Source organism: Nuphar pumila, chromosome 1, assembly GCF_984573655.1.
Source record: "Nuphar pumila chromosome 1, dmNupPumi1.hap1.1, whole genome shotgun sequence".
NCBI lineage: Eukaryota > Viridiplantae > Streptophyta > Magnoliopsida > Nymphaeales > Nymphaeaceae > Nuphar > Nuphar pumila.
In genome coordinates, this window is record NC_143249.1 from 92,738,732 (window position 1) to 92,757,220 (window position 18,489).

Below are 18,489 nucleotides of genomic sequence, written 5' to 3' on the forward strand. Positions count from 1 at the left end.
AAACTGAATTTTGAACTGGAATCATGGTACATTTCAAAAGATTTTTACAAAATGGTGGATTTGAATTTGAACCTCGAAAGATTGATTTTGAAATTAGAATAAAAAATTTAGTTTTAAAAAGGATCTGGATCCGAAGTTTTGAAAAAGATTGGATCTAGATCTCGATCTGAAGGAAATTTGGTTTGAAATGGGAATCAAACCCTGAATATGGATTTCTGAAGAATTGAAAATGGAAAAAGCTCAAATTCATAATAAAATTAGAATTTTGGATCTGGATCCAGTTCATGGAATAAAATTGGATCTAGATTTGAATTAGAATCCCAGAAGTGAAATTCAATCTCAGATATTAGATTAATCTGACTTCAACATTTGATTGAATTGAACTTCTAAATGGATCAGAATGTGGATCCAAACTGAAATAGATCCGAAATGGTTTAATTGGATCCTGGATATATGATGAGATATTTCAAGTTCAAAGAACAAATTGGACTCTAGATATGGATTTCTGAATAAATCAGATGAAAAATCCATGTTCGGGAAGAAATTAGACACCAGATTCAACATTGGATCCAATATCTGAATTGAAATGGAGCGGATCTCGGATATTGATAAAATATTGGATGAAGGAATTGATCTAAGTCCAAATTTTGGGTCTGTCCCAATTCAAAAATTGTTGCAAACAGTGTCCAGAATAATTTTATTTTTTTGGGTCTTCGCCCTACAGGGGCAAAAAGCATAGTACTAGACTGGTCTGAACTAATTTGAACTGGATTGGATTGGATTTGAATAAACTGAATCTAAAGCTAGTTATACTCAGATAAACTAAATTCTAAGCTAAAACACTAGCTCAACCAGCTAGAGTCAGCTCGGTCTGGGCTGTATTGAGCTCAAATGCGTTAAAAAGAGCTAAAAAGAGCTAAAATGAGTTAAAACGAAGGTCCGAGTGTGTAAAAAGTGACTTTGAAATATAACTGAACCATTCAAACTCTTGATGCACTCATGTTAGACTCTTATGGATAGGATCTACTGGATTTGGCTGACTCAGAGATAGTCAAGCTAAAATTTGAGCTAAAAATGAGCTTATTTCGCCTGAAACGGGCCAAATTAGCTGAAAATAGTTGGGTCTCATATGAGAATTGAGATAAATTAAAATAGAGTTTAAAACAAATCCAGATTGTTTTTCTGAAGAAAATATTTTGAAATATAAGATCTTGGGGGTTGACAAATGACAAATATCGATCTAAAACTCAGGTTTTTGAAATTGATTTCGAAAGAAAGGTTTTAACATCGAATTTGGATTGAAAGATTTTGAAAAACCAGAGTGCTGGATCTCGAAAATGCCATGCAATACCATGCAATGCAATGAAATGGTATGAAATGCTGTGAAATGATATGAAATGAGATATAAAAATACAAAACCCTAGATAAAGAATTTGAAATCCCGGACCCGTGGCAGAGACAAAGAATTGAACATTTCTGTTCGAGGGTAAAAATTGATGATTGAGCCAAAATGAAGATTGAATTTTGAAATATTTGAATTTGGGGAAAAATTCAAACTCTGAATAGACCTGGCTCAGATGTCGATCAACTAGTTTCCTGAAGGATTTAGAGAGCGGGCCCCAGTGGCAAGAGGAAAGAGTTTGTGAGCGAAGGTGAAAAATTTAAGGTGTTTACAAGGAATCAATTTTATGTTGGACCACTACGAGTTTCTCTCGGTCACGAACCACTCCAGTGGAACCATGGTGTGAGGTTATAGATTCTTCAATTCAATGAAATTAATAAAATACATGGCATAATATACCTTGGGATTGGTTGAATCAAAGTTAAGAACTTGGGAGTGTACCTTCAAGAGAAAAGAAAAGTGAAATATATGAAATCAAATGGAATCATTGCAATATTTCAGTTTGTGCATAAATTATTATTTTATTGGCATAATACATTATAACATGTTTATCTTGTAATTTGAATACAAGAATTATTAGTTATGTAAATGTAAATTATGCTTAATTCTAATATGTTAGGTTGCATGATTTAGATGATATCTGAAAAATATGCCAATGCTTATTTCTGTGATTGAAATATTTGTATTCACATATTTTTTTGATTACCTACTGAGGCTGTGGACTTATGCCTCTACTTATAATATTTTAGGTAATGAGTAGGCTGGAAGGTTATGACAATAAGCTTGGGCCGGTGCCAAGAAGGTCACAATTCTTTAAGGCGTTGAGAGGACTTGATATTTTATTATTTGTATATTTGATTAAGTCATTTCAACTTTGATAATGGTTGAGATTAGTATTTGAATTATTTTAATGCAAACAATAGTTTGATTCAGTTATTATAGCCTTACATGTGATGTGTGTTGTATCTCTAACCTGCCCAAGGCTTGAACCGTATTTAAAAAAGTTTCTGTTATGTTTCTTGAAATTCATGTAAAAGGAGTTTGAAAAAAAAATTCTCTAAAATTTTGGTCTAAAAAATTGGGGCATTACAACTTTTGGTATTAGAGCCTAAGTTAAAGAAATTGTGACTCTTGGCCCGTTGAGCATTCAGTAATCATTGTAAGTATGATCCAACTTAAATTTTTTATTGTTTGATTCCTGTTGTTGAAATTGTAGTGTAATGCGAGAACCTAGACATATGCTAGGGACACTATTTAGGAATTCAGTTAAAATTTTACTCAGTTTTTTGTTGGTGTAGATGGCATGGGATAGCCGATACAACGATATTATGGATACCCTGAACAACCTCGTAGGGGTTGTGGACCAGCAGGTCGAGGCCATACAGGCCATGGGAGCTAACCTGCAGCAAATGGCTCAGGACAGACTGGTCGCATGGGGTGGCAACATGTCTTATAAGTGGTTTATGGACATGGCTCCACCTTCATTCACGGGGAAGACAAATCTCGAGGCAGCAAAGAACTGGATTAGGGAGATTGAGCGAATCTTCCAAGTCCTTAAGGTTCCAGAAGGCTGGAAGGTCAACTTTGGGACCTATAGGCTGATAGATGATGCGAGAAGATGGTGGGAGACCACCCATGCAATTTATTTCCAAAACAGGCCCGTAACTTGAGCACAGTTTTGCGAAGTCTTCAATGCGACATATTTTAGCATGTGAGGGACAAGTAGATGTAGGCTTTCCTTGACTTGAGGCAGACTGACACTCTGGCAGAGTATATTTTGAGGTTCCACAGTTTGCAACACTTTTGCCCCAATCTATACATAGAGGATCAGGATCAGGCCATGAAATTTGCCCGAGGTCTAAAGTCAGTCCTGAGGACTAAGGTCTTTATACAAGGACCGAGGTCACTTGATGAGGCCATTGAAGTGGCGACTCTGTTGGATGATAACTGGGCAGAGATGCAGAAGTCCCAGGAGAAGCAGTCTGGGTAACACTTTGGCAGTCAGAGGAAGCATTTTGTCTGGAAGAGATCTGCACCACCTACCAAAAAGGGCAAGAAATAATATCAATGCGAGGGGAAGAGTGTAGTATGCCCTAGGTGTCGCCGTAGTCATTCGGGGAAGCCGTGTCATTTTCACATGGGTGCATGCCAACAATGTGAACAGATGGGCCACTTTACGAAGGAGTGTTCCCAGTAAAGGAACGACGACATTAGACAAGCAGCGGCAAGCCAGCCTCAGCCTCACAGCAACAACAACGACAATAATAACAACATCAAGGGTAGTAGAAGAAGGCTACTGGATGAGTGTATGCTACTACAACAACCGAGTTAGAGCATGATGTCGATGTCATCAAATATACTATTCCTATAGCAGGTTTTAGTGCTCGAGTGTTGTTCGACACTGGAGCAACTCACTCTTTTGTTGCCACATATTTTTGCTTCTTTGTTGGATATACCATCTGTTACTTTGGATTACACTTTAGTGATAGTTACACCTTTGAGTAGTAGGACTATCGCTCGTGAGTACCTATTAGAGGTAGAGGTGTTGATTATGGGGCAGAACCTATTTGCCAACTTGATCATCTTGGATATGATCAGTTATGACATGGTTTTGGGGATAGATTGGTCGCACGAGCACTACACTTGTATAGAGTGTCGCAGAAGGTAGATATGTTTTGTTGGCTCAGACCAACCCGTCTTTGAGTACAAAGTAGGTAAATCGATGGAGAAGGAAAAGTTGCTTTCAACGATGAAGGCCCAACATATGGTTAGAAGCAGTTATGAGGCTTTTCTTGCTAGTATCTTTGGCCAACTGGAGGTCATGAGAGAGTTTGCAAATATTTTTTTCAAGAGATACCTGGGTTACCTCTTAGGCAAGAGATGAATTTTGCTATTGAATTGGTGCCTAGAATGACCCTAATCTCCAAAACTTCATTCAAAATGGCTCCAGTTGAGCTTAAGAAGCTCAAGAAACAGTTATAGGAGGTATTAGATAAGGGCTTCATTCGACCGAGTGTGTCACCGTGGAGAACACCAGTGTTGTTTGTTAAGAAGAATGATGACTCTATGCCATTATGTATTGATTATAGGATGTTGAACCAAGTGACGATCAAGAACAAATACCCTTTGTCGCAAATTGAGGACTTGTTTGATCAACTTCAGAAGGTTAAGATAAATCTTGACTAGTAATTTGAGGATTTGAGGGATCATAAAGAAATCTTTTGACATGATTATTGATGGATTGCAGGTATTTTCAAAGATCGACGTAAAATCAGGTTATCACCAACTCAGGATTAGGGATGAGGATATCCCTAAGACAATATTCAGGACCCGTTATGGGTGTTATGAGTTCTTGGTTATGCCCTTTGGACTCACAAATGCCCTGGCAGCATTCATGGACCTCATAAATAAAATATTCTGACTGTATTTGGATGCATTCGTGATTATCTTTATTGATGATACTCTTATCTATTCTGAGAGCAAAGAAGAACATAAGGCACACCTGAAGATTGTTTTGATCACCCTTAGAGAACATTAGCTTTATGCAAAATTCTCTAAATGTGAGTTGTGGCTCAATCAAGTGATGTTTTTGGGTCATCTCTAAGAATGGTGTTTTGGTGGACCCTACTAAGGTGAGTAATTTTTTCCATGAGCATTGATATGGAATTTTTGAAAATTCTTGAACTTTAATGGATAACCTTTTGGTATTCTAATAGGTAGAGGTAGTATTGAAGTGGAAGCAGCCTAAGAATATTAGAGATATTAGGAGTTTTCTTGGACTAGCTAGATATTACAAGCTTTTAGACACGATTTCTCACAGATTGCTTTGCCGATGATGAAGTTTCTTCATAAGGGAGTGAAGTTTGTATGGTATGCTCAGTGAGAGGAGAGTTTTTAGATTCTAAAGCAGAAGCTTGTGACTATACTAGTGTTGGTGTTGACGTTGCCATCAGGGCAAGGTAGCTTTGTCGTGTACACAGATGCCTCAGGCACATGTTTGGGGTCCGTTCTGATGCAACAAGGAAAAGTTATTGCGTATGCATCTTGTCAGTTGAAGGTTCATGAGAGAAACTACGCAACTCATGACCTAGAGTAGGCGGCAATGGCTTTGCGTTGAAGATTTGGAGGCATTACTTGTATGGTAAGAAGTTTGAGGTTTTCATAAACCATTAGAGCCTCAAGTACCTCTTTGTGCAGAAAGAGTTAAACATGAGACAAAGGAGGTGACTTGAGCTCATCATGGATTATGAGTTTACGATCGCTTATCATCCAAGGAAGGAGAATGTCATAGCGGATGCTCTTAGCCGCAAGGCAGGAGGAGTTTTAGCAGACTTATAGAGTTTGACTTAGGATCTCATTGAGTGGAGAGCCTTTAGTATTGAGGGCGGCAAGATTCGCATCACTGGATGACAAGTCAGCTCGACACCTTTAGGAAGATAGAGGCATGTGGTATCTGAAGAGGTTATGGGTACCTAGCAATCCTCAGATCATGGAAGAAGTGTTGGGTAGTACAAAGATGTTTAAATACTTGCAGAGGAATTACTGGTAGAGCAGAATAAAGCGGGACATAGCAGAATAGGTTTTGAAGTGCTTGACTTGCCAGCAAGTAAGATAGAACATCAGAGGCCTGGTGGTTTACTGCAGCAGATTGAGATCCCTCAATGGAAGTGGGAAGGTATCACGATGGATTTTGTTGATTGTATGCCCAAAACCCGTAAAGGTAAGGACACGATTTGGGTGATTATTGATCAACTCACTAAGTTAGCCTATTTTTTTCCAATCATGACCAACCAGTTTTTGGAGAATCTGGTAGATTTATATGTGTAAGAGATCGTGCAAGTTCACAGAGTACCTCTATCGATCATCTCAGATTGAGACTCATATTTTATGTCAAAGTTTTGGGAATAGTTGTAGAAGGCTTTGGGGACTCAGTTAAAGTTCAATATGGCCTTCCATCCTCAGACAGATGGTCAGTTAGAGCGAACGATTCAGACTCTGAAGGATATACTGAGAGCTTGTACCTTGAATTGAAAAAATGAGTGGGATAAGCATGTTGTGTTGGCAGAGTTTGCCTACAATAATAGATACCATGCAAGTATTGACATGGCACCATATAAGGCACTATATAGATGGCCGTGCAGGTCACCAGTATATTGGGATGAGGTTGGTGCATGTACTCTAGACACACTAGTGGTAATAGAGTACTATATTGAGTAGGTATGTAGGATTCATGATAGACTTTGGACGACTTAGAGTGGACAAATGAGTTATGCAGATCATCGATGTCGAGGGCTCACATTCAAGGTTAGAGATTTTTGTGCGGGTTTCTCCTACCAAGAGTGTGATCAGGTTTGCAAAGAAAGAGAATCTCAGTCCCAGATTTGTAGGACCGTTTAAGCTTTTGGAGAAGGTAGGCACAACAACATATAGAGTGGAGTTACCACTTTAGTACGTGAAGATCCATGATGTGTTCCATGTATCAATGTTAAGAAAGTACATACTAGACCCATCACATGTGATTCAGTCTGAGGATGTTGAGGTATGGGAAGACTTAACTACAGAGGATCACCCAATAGAGATTATGGACCATAAGAAGAAAGTATTGAGATCGAAGACCGTTCCCTTAGCAAAGGTGCGTTGGCAACACTATGGTATTGAGGAGTATACTTGAGAGCTTGAGGCTAGCATTGAGGAGAAATACCCTTATCTATTTGAGTAAGTACAAATTTTGTGGACGAAATCTTTTTAAGGGAGGTAGAATGTAATATCTGCGATTTTGCTTTTGTTTAACTTTTATATTCAGGTCAAAATCGTTTTTTAGTTTAAGCAAAATTTGAGAGTCTAACTTTTTTTTTCTGAGCATGGATTTGGGCCAAATTGGATCTGGATCAAAATAGAGGATCCAAGGAGATGACTGACAAAGAGTATTGAGATTCAAAACTAATAAATATTTGTGGGGTTCTTCACATTTCCTTGATTTTTTATGGGGCTCTATTCTTGAAGGAAATTTAATAAAATCCAACATATCTCTTGTACATTCTAAAGTTTGGTTTACCCCTATGATCGCTGCAAAAAAATTTCCTTTTATTTTCCTTTTGAGGGGAAAAAGAGAAGAAAAACTCTTTGCAAGGTCCACTTGACCTTTTGAAAAAGATGTTTTGAAATTACTCGCCTCCGTCTTGAAATTTGTGGGAAAATGGGGAGACGGGATTCGCACATCAGTATGAGGTTCAATCGTTCCTGGTGCCTTTACCAGGGTAATTGAACCAAGGATCAAATTTATGCCTTTGACTTGCTTAAATTTGTCTACGAAATTATTCTAAGTCCTAAATCCACATAGAATCATGTTTGTGCTATGATTTTGAAATTGTGTGTGCTCTTTTGAAAATATTTTTAGAAATTTGAATTTTCCAAGTGATTCCGAAATGGATTTGAAAACATCTTTTTAAGAAGTAAACTTTGAGGTTTAGAAATCAATTCTTGAATTGGAAGGTTGAAATTTGAAGTGAACTTGAATGAAAAGCTTTGAAATTATATATTTTGAAATTGAATTCAAAGTTGAGAACTTTGAAATCCAAAATCGATTGAAAAATTGAAGTTAAATTGATTTTGAATTGAGAATTTAAACTTAGAAATCGATTTTGAGATTTGAAATCAGGATTAAACTTGAAATTTAGAATTAAAGTTTGAAATACTGAAAAATTGATTTTTAAAAAATGAGCTCGTAAATTGAGATTGAATTGGGATTTAAAAGTTGAAATGGAAAATTTGATTGAGACTTGAATTCAAACTTCTAAAATTGAAAATGAAAATTTGAAATTAAAATTTAGAATAAAGAATTTGAATTTGAAATTAGAATTGAATTTTGAATTTGAAATAGGAATTTGAATTTAAAAATTGAAATTAAAATGGAAATTGGAGTCAAAATTGAATTTATTTTGGTTTTTGAAAATGATTTTAAAAATACTTTGAATTTTTAAATTTGAAATTGAAATTCAATTTTCGAAAACAGTTTTGAATTTAGATTTTGAAAATAAAACTAAATAGAAAATAAATTTCAAAAATCACTTGAAAAATATTTTGAGATTGAAAATATTTTGAATAATTTTGAAAATATGGAAAATAATGATGTAATTTTACCTTAAATGATAAATATATTTAAAGAATTTATTTAAAATTAGAATAAAAAGCAAATTTCATTCTTTAATAGAATTGAAACAAAATTAAATCTTAATATCTTCATGACTATGGTCACAAACATATTTTAATTTAATCTTTATTTAAATTCTAAGAAAGAATGAAATAAATTTTTGTGCCTTTATAGAATTAAAGGAAAATTAAATTTTTATATATTCATGACTATGGCCACAAATATATCTTGATTTAATCTTTACTTTGAATTTTAATAAAGGAGAAAAAAAAGTTTTTGAAAATATGATGATTTTGAAAATGAATTATATTTTAATAAAGAATAATAATCTTAAGTATTATTCGTATTCTGACTATGGCCATAAATATGAACTTTACTTAGTTTTATTTATCCTCTACTAAAGAGTGCACGTGCCATTCGTGTTTTCTCATTGTGTCTTTGAAAGAAAATAAAAATAACATGCCACAGTCAATTATGAAATGTAAAATATCACTACATGCTAATCCATTCTAATCTAAACAGGAAAAATATAAATTCTCATTAATATGAAAGTATTACAATCTTAAATTTGAACTGAATATGGACATTTTCTAATAAAAAAAAGTGAAGCCAAGGTCTTCCCTGCAAAACACAAAATAGCCCAAAGCAGCGAAAATACGAGATACAAAAAGAAATTACAAATGCTATGTTGAAACTAAAATACATATGATTATGTTAAAATGAAATGCTGATGCTTATGCTAGAATGGATATGCATATGCTTAAATGGAAATGCATATGCCTATGCTAAATGAAAATGCATATGCCTATACTAAGATGAAAATGCATATGCCTTATGCTAAATGGAGATACATATGCCTATGCTAAGATGGAAATGTGTATACTTTGATGAAATGGAAATGCATATGCTTTGATGAAATGGAAATGCATATGCTTTAATAAAATGAAAATGCATATGCTAATGATAAAATGAGAATGCATATGCTAATGATGAAACAAGAATGCATATGCTTTGGTAAGATGAAAATGCATATGATAATGATGAAATGCCTAATGCATATGCATAGATGAAATGTCTAATGCATATGTCTGAATGAAATGCATATGCATGTGCTGAAATGCATGGCTGAAATGTATATACATGCCAAAGTACAACATACATGTAATAATAAGGTTGTGAAGCCTTGTTGCGAACTTGAAGTTACAAGTACAGAGAAATACTGAGAAAGAGTGCAGAAGAAACTACTGCCTATCTGAGACTGCTTGTTGCGATCTTGAAGGGACATTAATGCAATGTGAAGATGCTTACAATCCCCTTTACTGCAAAGGGATTTCCTCTTGCAAAGGCAAAAGAATTTCCAGAATATCGACAACCTCTTCATGTCTTGCTTGTGAAAATGCTATAATAAGTGCTGAAGGTGCAGTAAAATGAGAGATGCAAAGATGTTGCAGATGCTACATGGAGGATGCTAATGGACTGATATGCAGGAGATGACAAAAGGCAAAGAATGTTGTGCTGGAATGCACATGTGATGTAATAGGATGTAAAAATGCTGTGACGCAGGAAATTGGATGTAATGTAATGAAAGAAACATAAATATGATAATATGCAAAACACAGGGAAGGATAATGCATGAATGATGGCATAATGCATTTGCAAAATAATGAATGAGTTGGATGCATAAGATGAGAATAAAGTATGAAATAACATTTTGCAAGTGTTGCTGTGCTGAATCCATGGCTAATACGCAGATGCAAGGTGGCATGGCTGTGAGGGAAGAGCATAAAAAAAAGGTGTGGTGATATGAATTAATCTACATGGTGATATGAATGGAAAGTGGATTAGCACAAATGGATAGTTAACAAAAATGTGGAGATAGTGCTGATGTAATGAATGCAACTGATGATGAGTAAGGAAATAATGCCATGAGTGAGGTACTATGGGAATGTGATGCTGTGAAATACAGGTGATGTAGTGAGTGAAATACTGTGAGAATGAGATGTCGTGGGGTGCAGGTGAACAGATGAATGGAGTGTTGTGAGAATGGGAGACTGTGAGGTGCAGATGACACAGTGAGTGATGTGCTGTGAGAATGGGAGACTGTGAGGTGCAGATGACACAGTGAGTGATATGTTGTGAGAATGGGATACCATGGGGTGCAGGTGAACAGATGAATGAGAGTACATCTCTCAACAGGTATTAGTCTGATTTCACAGCCGAACAAAGCATTCTCACAATAGATGTATCTCTAGGATTTCACAGTGAAATCGATGTGAATTAGGATTTTACTATAAAATCCAATGCAGAGAATGAAATATGGTATGCATATGATACCAAAACAGAATGTTGATGCACACAGGATAAACTCACGCCAATAAAGACATCTCTCATATTTGAAAGGACATGCTTATGCAAATGAAATACTCAGATATAAGGAAACAAAAGAACAGAGGGAATAATGAAGATGATATTGAAACAAACGTAGGGATGCAATACAATTATGAATGCAAGTCCACTAAGTGAAGGCTAAATGCTAAATGCTAATGCAAACAAATGTAAAGTAACAAGACTAAACATACGCAGATAGAAACACTAACTTATACAACAATTGCTAAACAACAGACACACATTCGCAACAAATACTAAACACACATTAAACGACTAAATGCTAAATAACAAGTAAACATGTAATGCTAAACACACACACACCTTCGCTAAATGCTAGTAAACATGATGCTAAATGCATATGATTCTGATATGCTGCTCAGATTATACTCACACAACAAATTTCTTAAATCGATTTCACACAGCAAATCGATTTCAAACATTGGACCCTCACAACTTGAACTCACACAAGTAAGTTGATTTCAGAAATCGATTGCAACATTCGACTTTAGCAAGTTAAACTCACACAACACAACCTGCTATAAATCGAATTCACACAGTAGGCGCCTAGTGAACACCCCAACTTTTTCAAAATTTCAAAAATTCCTTTTTTGCCCCTGACACTCACCTTCTCAGCAATTAGGTTAATTTCTATTCATTTCTCAGATTCATTTCCTTGTTGAAGATCCGAAATCCAATTTTAGTTTTTATATTTAACCAAATCTCGGATCCAGATCTGATATCCGAATCCAATTATGAGTCCAGATCTTTTATTTTCAAAAAATCAAAAAAATCAATTCTCTGTATTGGCTCAGGTATTTTATTCAGATCCAATCTCATCATGTTTCCTCAATTCAAGATCCAAACTCAATATTTTTTCAAAACCTCGGATCCAGATCCATTTTGAGACTCAATTTTTAAAAATTAAACTCTGTTATTTCAAAAACTCTCATTTTGTGAAATCCTCAAGATTTCAAAATTAATATTTTCATAAAACTTTCAAAAACCTCATCTGGATCCCATCTCGTAAATCCCTCGCATTTCCCTTGTATTTTTGGGTTTTTCTCTCTCAAAAAAAAAAGAAAGAAAGAATTCAGAAAAGTAGCTTACCCTCTTTTTAAAACTCTTTTTCTTAACTAAAAACCTCTTTTTGAAACTCTTTTTTACTAAAACCTGTTTTTTTTTAAATTCTTCAAAAAATCGAGGGACCCCTTTTGAAAATAATGTAACTGTCTCTCCCGTTATAAACCAATGTAGGCAGGGAGACCTTCTCATCCATCGCATACCTCTCTGATCTACCTCTCGCATCTCTCTTCTTCTTTTCTCCCTTCCTCCTGCTCTCTTTCTTCCTTTTCCCCCTTTCTCTCTGCTTACCCTTCTCTTCTCTTCTCTTTCCTCACAGCGTAAGGAGATCGATCCAGTGGCGGTGCAAAGGCATAGGCTCCTCTTCTGAATTCACAGTAACTAATGAACTAATTAATCTAATGTTAATTCTAATGTACTCTAACTAATATCATTACTAACTAACTAACTACTCTAATAGTCATTCTAAAACCTAATTAAAACCACTAATGACCTACGGTTAAACTAACTAAGGTTAGGATCTAAGATTGGATAGGGTTAGTACTAATCTAATAACTAACTATAGTTAGTCTACTAGGGTTGTTACAATTCATTAATCACTAGGGTCGGCTAAGGTAGTTTCTAACTAAGGTTCTAGGATATGGTTGGGATTAGGTATCTAGGGTTGGTCGACTAAGGCATTTGGGTTCTAACTAATAGGGTTAGGGTCTAACTATGATTGATATGGGTTGGTTAGGGTTAGTAACTAGACTACGGCTAAGGGTTAGTCTAACTGGGTTCGGTTGTGGTTACTAGGCTTAACTAGGGTTTGACTACCTAGGGTTAAGTATTAACTACGGTTAGTTAAAGTCAACTAGGTTAGTTACTAACTAAGGTTTGACTAAGGCTTTAACTATGGTTAGGATTAATTAATTACTAGACTAACTACTTAAGGTTAGATGCTAACTACAGTTAGAATTAACTAGAATTAACTAACTACTAACTAAGGTTAAATAGAGTAACTAGGGTTACCTACGAATTAACTAAGGTTAGAGTTAGTTAACTAGAGTTGCTAGGGGCGGTTTTAGAATAGGATTTGAATTGGGTCCACGCCACCTTAGGATTACTTTCTAACTAACTAAGGTAGGGTTAACTAACTATGGTTAGGTACCTAGGGTCAAGCACCAACTAGAGTTAGCTAGGGTCGACTAGGGTTAAGATTAACTACGGTTAGTTAGGGTCGGTTAGTGGTAATCAACTAAGGGTAATAACTCCTATAGTTAATTGGCTAAGGTTAAATGCTAACTGGGTAAGGTTTAATCCAACTAGGGTTAGGTTTAACTAACTATGGTTAACTAACTAGGATTGCTAACATTAATTAGGGTTAGGGGTTACTAATGTTAGATAGGGGCGGTTAGGCTTAACTAAAGTCATCTAGGGGTCGGTTATGGTTAGTAGGTGTTGGTTAACTATGGAAAGTTAGTAACTAACTACTTAGGGTTAGTATTCACTTAACTAGAGTTAGGGGTCTAACTATGGTTAATAAGTGGCGATTTAGGATAGGGAATTGGTTTACACGCCAACCTACAATTACTAATTACACTAATAATTAATTGTTATTTCCTAAAACACTAATGTAACTCTAAATTAAATCCTAACTTAAATGTAAACTAAGACTAGCAACTACTAAATAAGTATACACGATTTTATAAAACCTACCCTAAGGCACACCTTACTAAATTAATTACACCTAATTAATGCTAAGTCAATTGACTCAATTAGTAAATAGGGCAATAAAGGTATAAATCCACGATTTTGGTAGGGGCCAACCCCTTCTTAATTGCCTTAATTACACATTGGGAAAGCTCACCTTCAAAAATCGTCCAGCTATTATCTTACACGATTTTCCATATTTGCATTAAAAGCATTAAGTCCTTTTGAAATTCTTTCCTAAAACACAATACACGTTTTTGGGTAGGCTTTAAAGGCAAATGAACATATCAACTCTTGCCCCCAAAACGTGTAGACTCTTTAGAAAATCCTTTGGAAATCGAAAGGGTTTCCATTTTGGAAAAGGTAGCTCTCCTTAAATGCAATCCACAGATTTGAATGAGGATCATCTCTATTCTTAATTGCCTTAAGTGCACATATGAAAACTTGATCTTTCAAAAACCGTCCAACTAATGGACCATCCATTTTTCCTCCTTTTCATTAAAAACATTAATTCCTTTTTGAAAATCTTTCTTTAAAACACACTACACGATTTTGACTGGTCTTAAAAGAAGAGATCGCATTTAAATTCTTGCCAAAATCGAGTAAACCATTTTGGAAACTCTTTTGAAAATCCGAGCATTAAATCCTCTTTTTGAAAATCTTTCCCAAAGCATCCCACACGATTTTTGGGGTTGGCTTTAAATGAGCATTTAGCATTTCAAATCTTGCCCCAAAACTCGTGTAGACACTTTTAGAAGGACCTTTGAAATTCCCAAGGGTTTCCAAAAATCGTGAAAACCTCTTTAAAGAATCCTTGGAATTCCAAAGGGTTTCCACATTAAAAAGGGAATTCATTTATGACTGGGCTGGGAAATCGAATTTTCCTTAAATGCAATTCACGATTTTGGAGGGATTGGCCTTATACCAAAAACGGATATCCACTAATGACCTCAATGCCCCTATCCAAAATTCCCATTAAATTAACTAATTAAGCTAATCTATATTAACATAACTAAATTAACATCTATAAAAATTAGTCAAAGGGCATGCACACGAAATAACGAATTGGACAAAATTATCACATTGAATACTACCCATAAAGTTAAATTGCTAAAATAACTAAAACGAAAATCACAACTTGAATTATTCTAATTATTCTATAACTATCTTAATCATCAAATACATTAACAATGAATCTAAAAAGAGACTACCTACAGAAAATTAAATCAAATACGAATTGAACAAACACTATATGAAAGCTACAATAAACTAAAATCTAAAACATATGAAACGAATCACTCTAAGCAAGATCTACATTATACTATTCTAATTTTGAACGTTTAAAACTAAGACACACTAAAATTAAGCTACGCCTATGCTGGGAATTGAAATAACACAGAAAATGCTAAATTAACAACCTAAGATAATCGGCTAACCTAAATACAAAACAAAAATTCAGAAATGACAAAATATATTACATGATTAAGACTAACTATAAACGATAACTAAAACACATTACCAATTTATCAAAATACATTCTAACAGAAAATGCTACAGCTGATTGGACGATCTACCTAAAAACCAAAAACACAACACTCGATATGTAATTTTATCAAAATCTAAAGATACACAAAACATGAAATCACCTAGACACTTTTCCTAAGGTACTAAATTCGAACAAAACCAAAACTAATGGACTTAGAACAACTGAAAAAATGCAGACATACAGAAATCTCATTTCAAACAGACACACCCAAAACATGCCAACGTTGGAATGAAAAACATGATTTTAATAAACCAAACCCCTAAACATTCTACATGCTGGTCTATGCATGACACTTTCTACACTAAGGTTGGACGAAAAATACAGAAAACACAGCAAACACGACTCACACACAAAATAGGTTTTATCTAGAAGCAATGGATGAGAAGACCTACCTCCAGGGCGATCCGACGACTGAGGGGGAGAAAAGAGCGGACTTTGCTTGGCTTCGCACCGTTCGGGGCCTCGTTGATGCTGGAAATCACCATGGAACCATGTCCTACAGTTGCAACACGTTGAAAATCCATCGAAGATGAAATGTAAACCGATTCTCGATCGGGGGGCGTAGAAGACCGGATGGAGGTAGACCCGACCCTTCTCGTTGGAGTGTTTCGCACTTCCACTCGAGAAAAGATGTTTCCCACCTCTGCTGCACCTGCAAAACACAGCAACAAAGAGATTAGCCAACAAGGGAGATTAAAGAACTGAGAAGATTTGAAAGGGAGACAAGGTAGAAGGCTTGGATTTCAAGCTTTTCGCCATGTCTTCAATGGAGATGGAAGGAGGTGAGGGTTGAGAAGGGGTCTGGAGTTAGAATCGTGCCCCTAGGGCACGAAATCCAAAGCAAAGACAAGCTGGAATGGGCGCCCCTCTCCCTCTTTTACACGATTTGCTGTTTTGGGCGTTTTTTCAGAAAAACTGTTAAAATAAAAATAATTGCTGGGCGCCTCATGTAGGAGGGGTTTTTGGAAAATATTTTATGAAAAACTCAAATGGGCTGGAGGTGGGTTGAATCCATGTAATTTGATCCAAATCCAGGATCCAAATGGGCGTCTGGATCTAGATCTCTCATATCGGCTCCGATATTTGACCCGTTACACTGTAAATGCCTTAATTCCTTCAAATTAACTCCGATTTTGATGAAATTCGAACCATAGCTTCCTAACATCATTATGCATCTAAGTGTATGCTCTTAACCTATAGATGATGCATTTATGCAGTAAAAACATGTTAAGAAAATGTGATATTTATGCATCATCAAATACCCCCATGCTAGAATAATTGCTAGTCCCTAGCAATACACTCTATCATGCAATGAAAATATGGACTGCCCAATGACATGAAAGCTCTTATTAAATAAATAAAAATAAAAAGAATAACTCACTTTCGTAGGAATCACGATTGCAATTAGCTTATGCAACAAGCCCTTTAAACCCCTGGGTTACCCCAGTGGACGAGTAAGGTCTCGTGAGGGTTTGCAGAGATGCTACCCACAAACATCAATAGCATGCATGAATAATTTTTCAGAAATAATAGGCAATTAAGAACTCATTGTGAACATATATTTCATGTAATCTACATTCTTAAATAAATTCAAAAATTTTTATGTCACCACAGTAAAAAATATTTTTCTTTCACTTTTCTAAACTTGTAATTATTTATGAATTTTCTCAGAAAGTCAAGTATTATCATGTTTTACTCATTTATCCTCATCTGTATATTTTCTGCACAGTATTCAATAATTATTCATAAGCAATAAAATTTCTACTCATTCAGCTCATTCTTTTTCTTTTGATATTCAATTTTCTACTCTTTCATTCTTCCAACTATTGAGCTCTATTTCGAATATCAAGTCTCATGACCCGTGTAGCGAGCTTTAGGTCAGTGACTCCTAGGTCAGACAACCTTACGGCACCAGATATAAAGTATCCCTCGGACTTAGTTGCTCGAGTCACTAAACCTTCTATTCTAATAGTTTACGTATAGTTTTCCTCTCATCAAGTGCAATGTCTCTATCTCTTAGGCTTTCTATGCAGTCCATGTAACAAGTTTTCGAATCGGTGGCTCCCAAACCAACTGGCTTTAGGGCACCAGGTGTAAAACACCCTTCAGACTCTACTTACTCGAACTACAAAGGCCACAGATATCGACTAGACAAGAAGATGATCTCCTTCATTATCCTTTTCGTAAGAGACTCAAACATTTCAACTCGTGTCTGAGTTCCACTACTTAGATTCGCAAAGACATCAACAACTAAACGTAGCTCTATTCTATTAAGCTCATTTTTCAAAAACATCATTCAATTGCTCACTTTTCTGATAAAACACACTGTGCATACTTATACTTAAGTGAATCAAAACTTTCTAACATATCAAGTACTATCTTTTCTTTAACTATTTCATAAACAACTACTCTATTTAAATCAGATAAGAAAAAAAAATTTCACATGGGGCTTATACATTTCTAAATTGTCAGATCATGTAGAAATACAATCATAAATGCTACAACTTATTCTTAAAAGACCTACTTTTATGAGTTTTCAAGCTATTAGACATAAATTTTTTTTTTAAAATTTGTGCATCTAAACCATCCCCCCATGCTTGAATGACACTGTCCCTAGTGGCATACAGAATAATGCAAATATGCACTGCAGATGCACACTACAGAACAATAAAATGAATAAGGAGAAATGATTGATATAACCTGGCATACTCGAACTTCTGAAGCTGTCGATTGACTGGACTCTGCACCACCACTATGCATGTACAAATGCATAGTTTTCTGCTCATCTGGTCAATGTTCTACTCTTGAAGACTTCTTCATATCCGGTTACTTGAACTCATACATTGATGGATCAGATGTTCATACATGTCAACCATGAAATTCAAATGAAATCAAAATAAAATTCAGAACAAAACAAAACACATAAACAAATACTACTTTATTCTAATGTACATATGATACATCTAAATAATATAAAACATTAAGATATAAAACAACTAACTATGTTAGAATAATCTACATCTAAATAAGTAAAATAATGAACAAAGTAACAGCTAACCTATGTTAGAATTAAACTAAATAATCAATCTAATCTAAATCATCAAGTTAGCAATTACTCTATGTTAGACTATGTTAAAATAATCTATGTCCAAATCAGTAATTTTAATAACTATTCTACCTTACTCTATGTTAGAATAATCTAATTACTTTACTAAATAAAAAGACACTTCT

The 18,489-nt window shown here is 35.2% G+C and overlaps 1 protein-coding gene across 1 annotated transcript; it reads left to right on the forward strand.

The window, feature by feature from the left end:
- Window positions 1-2,700: 2,700 nt before the first annotated feature.
- On the forward strand, window positions 2,701-4,823 carry LOC149849069 (uncharacterized). The gene is made up of 4 exons (XM_090006904.1): window positions 2,701-3,063; window positions 3,156-3,388; window positions 4,492-4,567; window positions 4,650-4,823. Exons 1-4 carry the CDS (start codon window positions 2,701-2,703, stop codon window positions 4,821-4,823), a joined length of 846 nt encoding a protein of 281 aa, XP_089863030.1.
- Window positions 4,824-18,489: the final 13,666 nt, after the last annotated feature.

Bases quoted from the DNA above. Each gene is read 5' to 3' on its own strand.
- LOC149849069 (XM_090006904.1), top strand. From the start codon at position 2,701: ATGGCATGGGATAGCCGATACAACGATATTATGGATACCCTGAACAAC. The intron at 3,064-3,155 runs GTAACTTGAGCA...GACTTGAGGCAG, and splicing joins TTTATTTCCAAAACAGGCCC to ACTGACACTCTGGCAGAGTA. The intron at 3,389-4,491 runs GTAACACTTTGG...TATTGATTATAG, and splicing joins TCCCAGGAGAAGCAGTCTGG to GATGTTGAACCAAGTGACGA.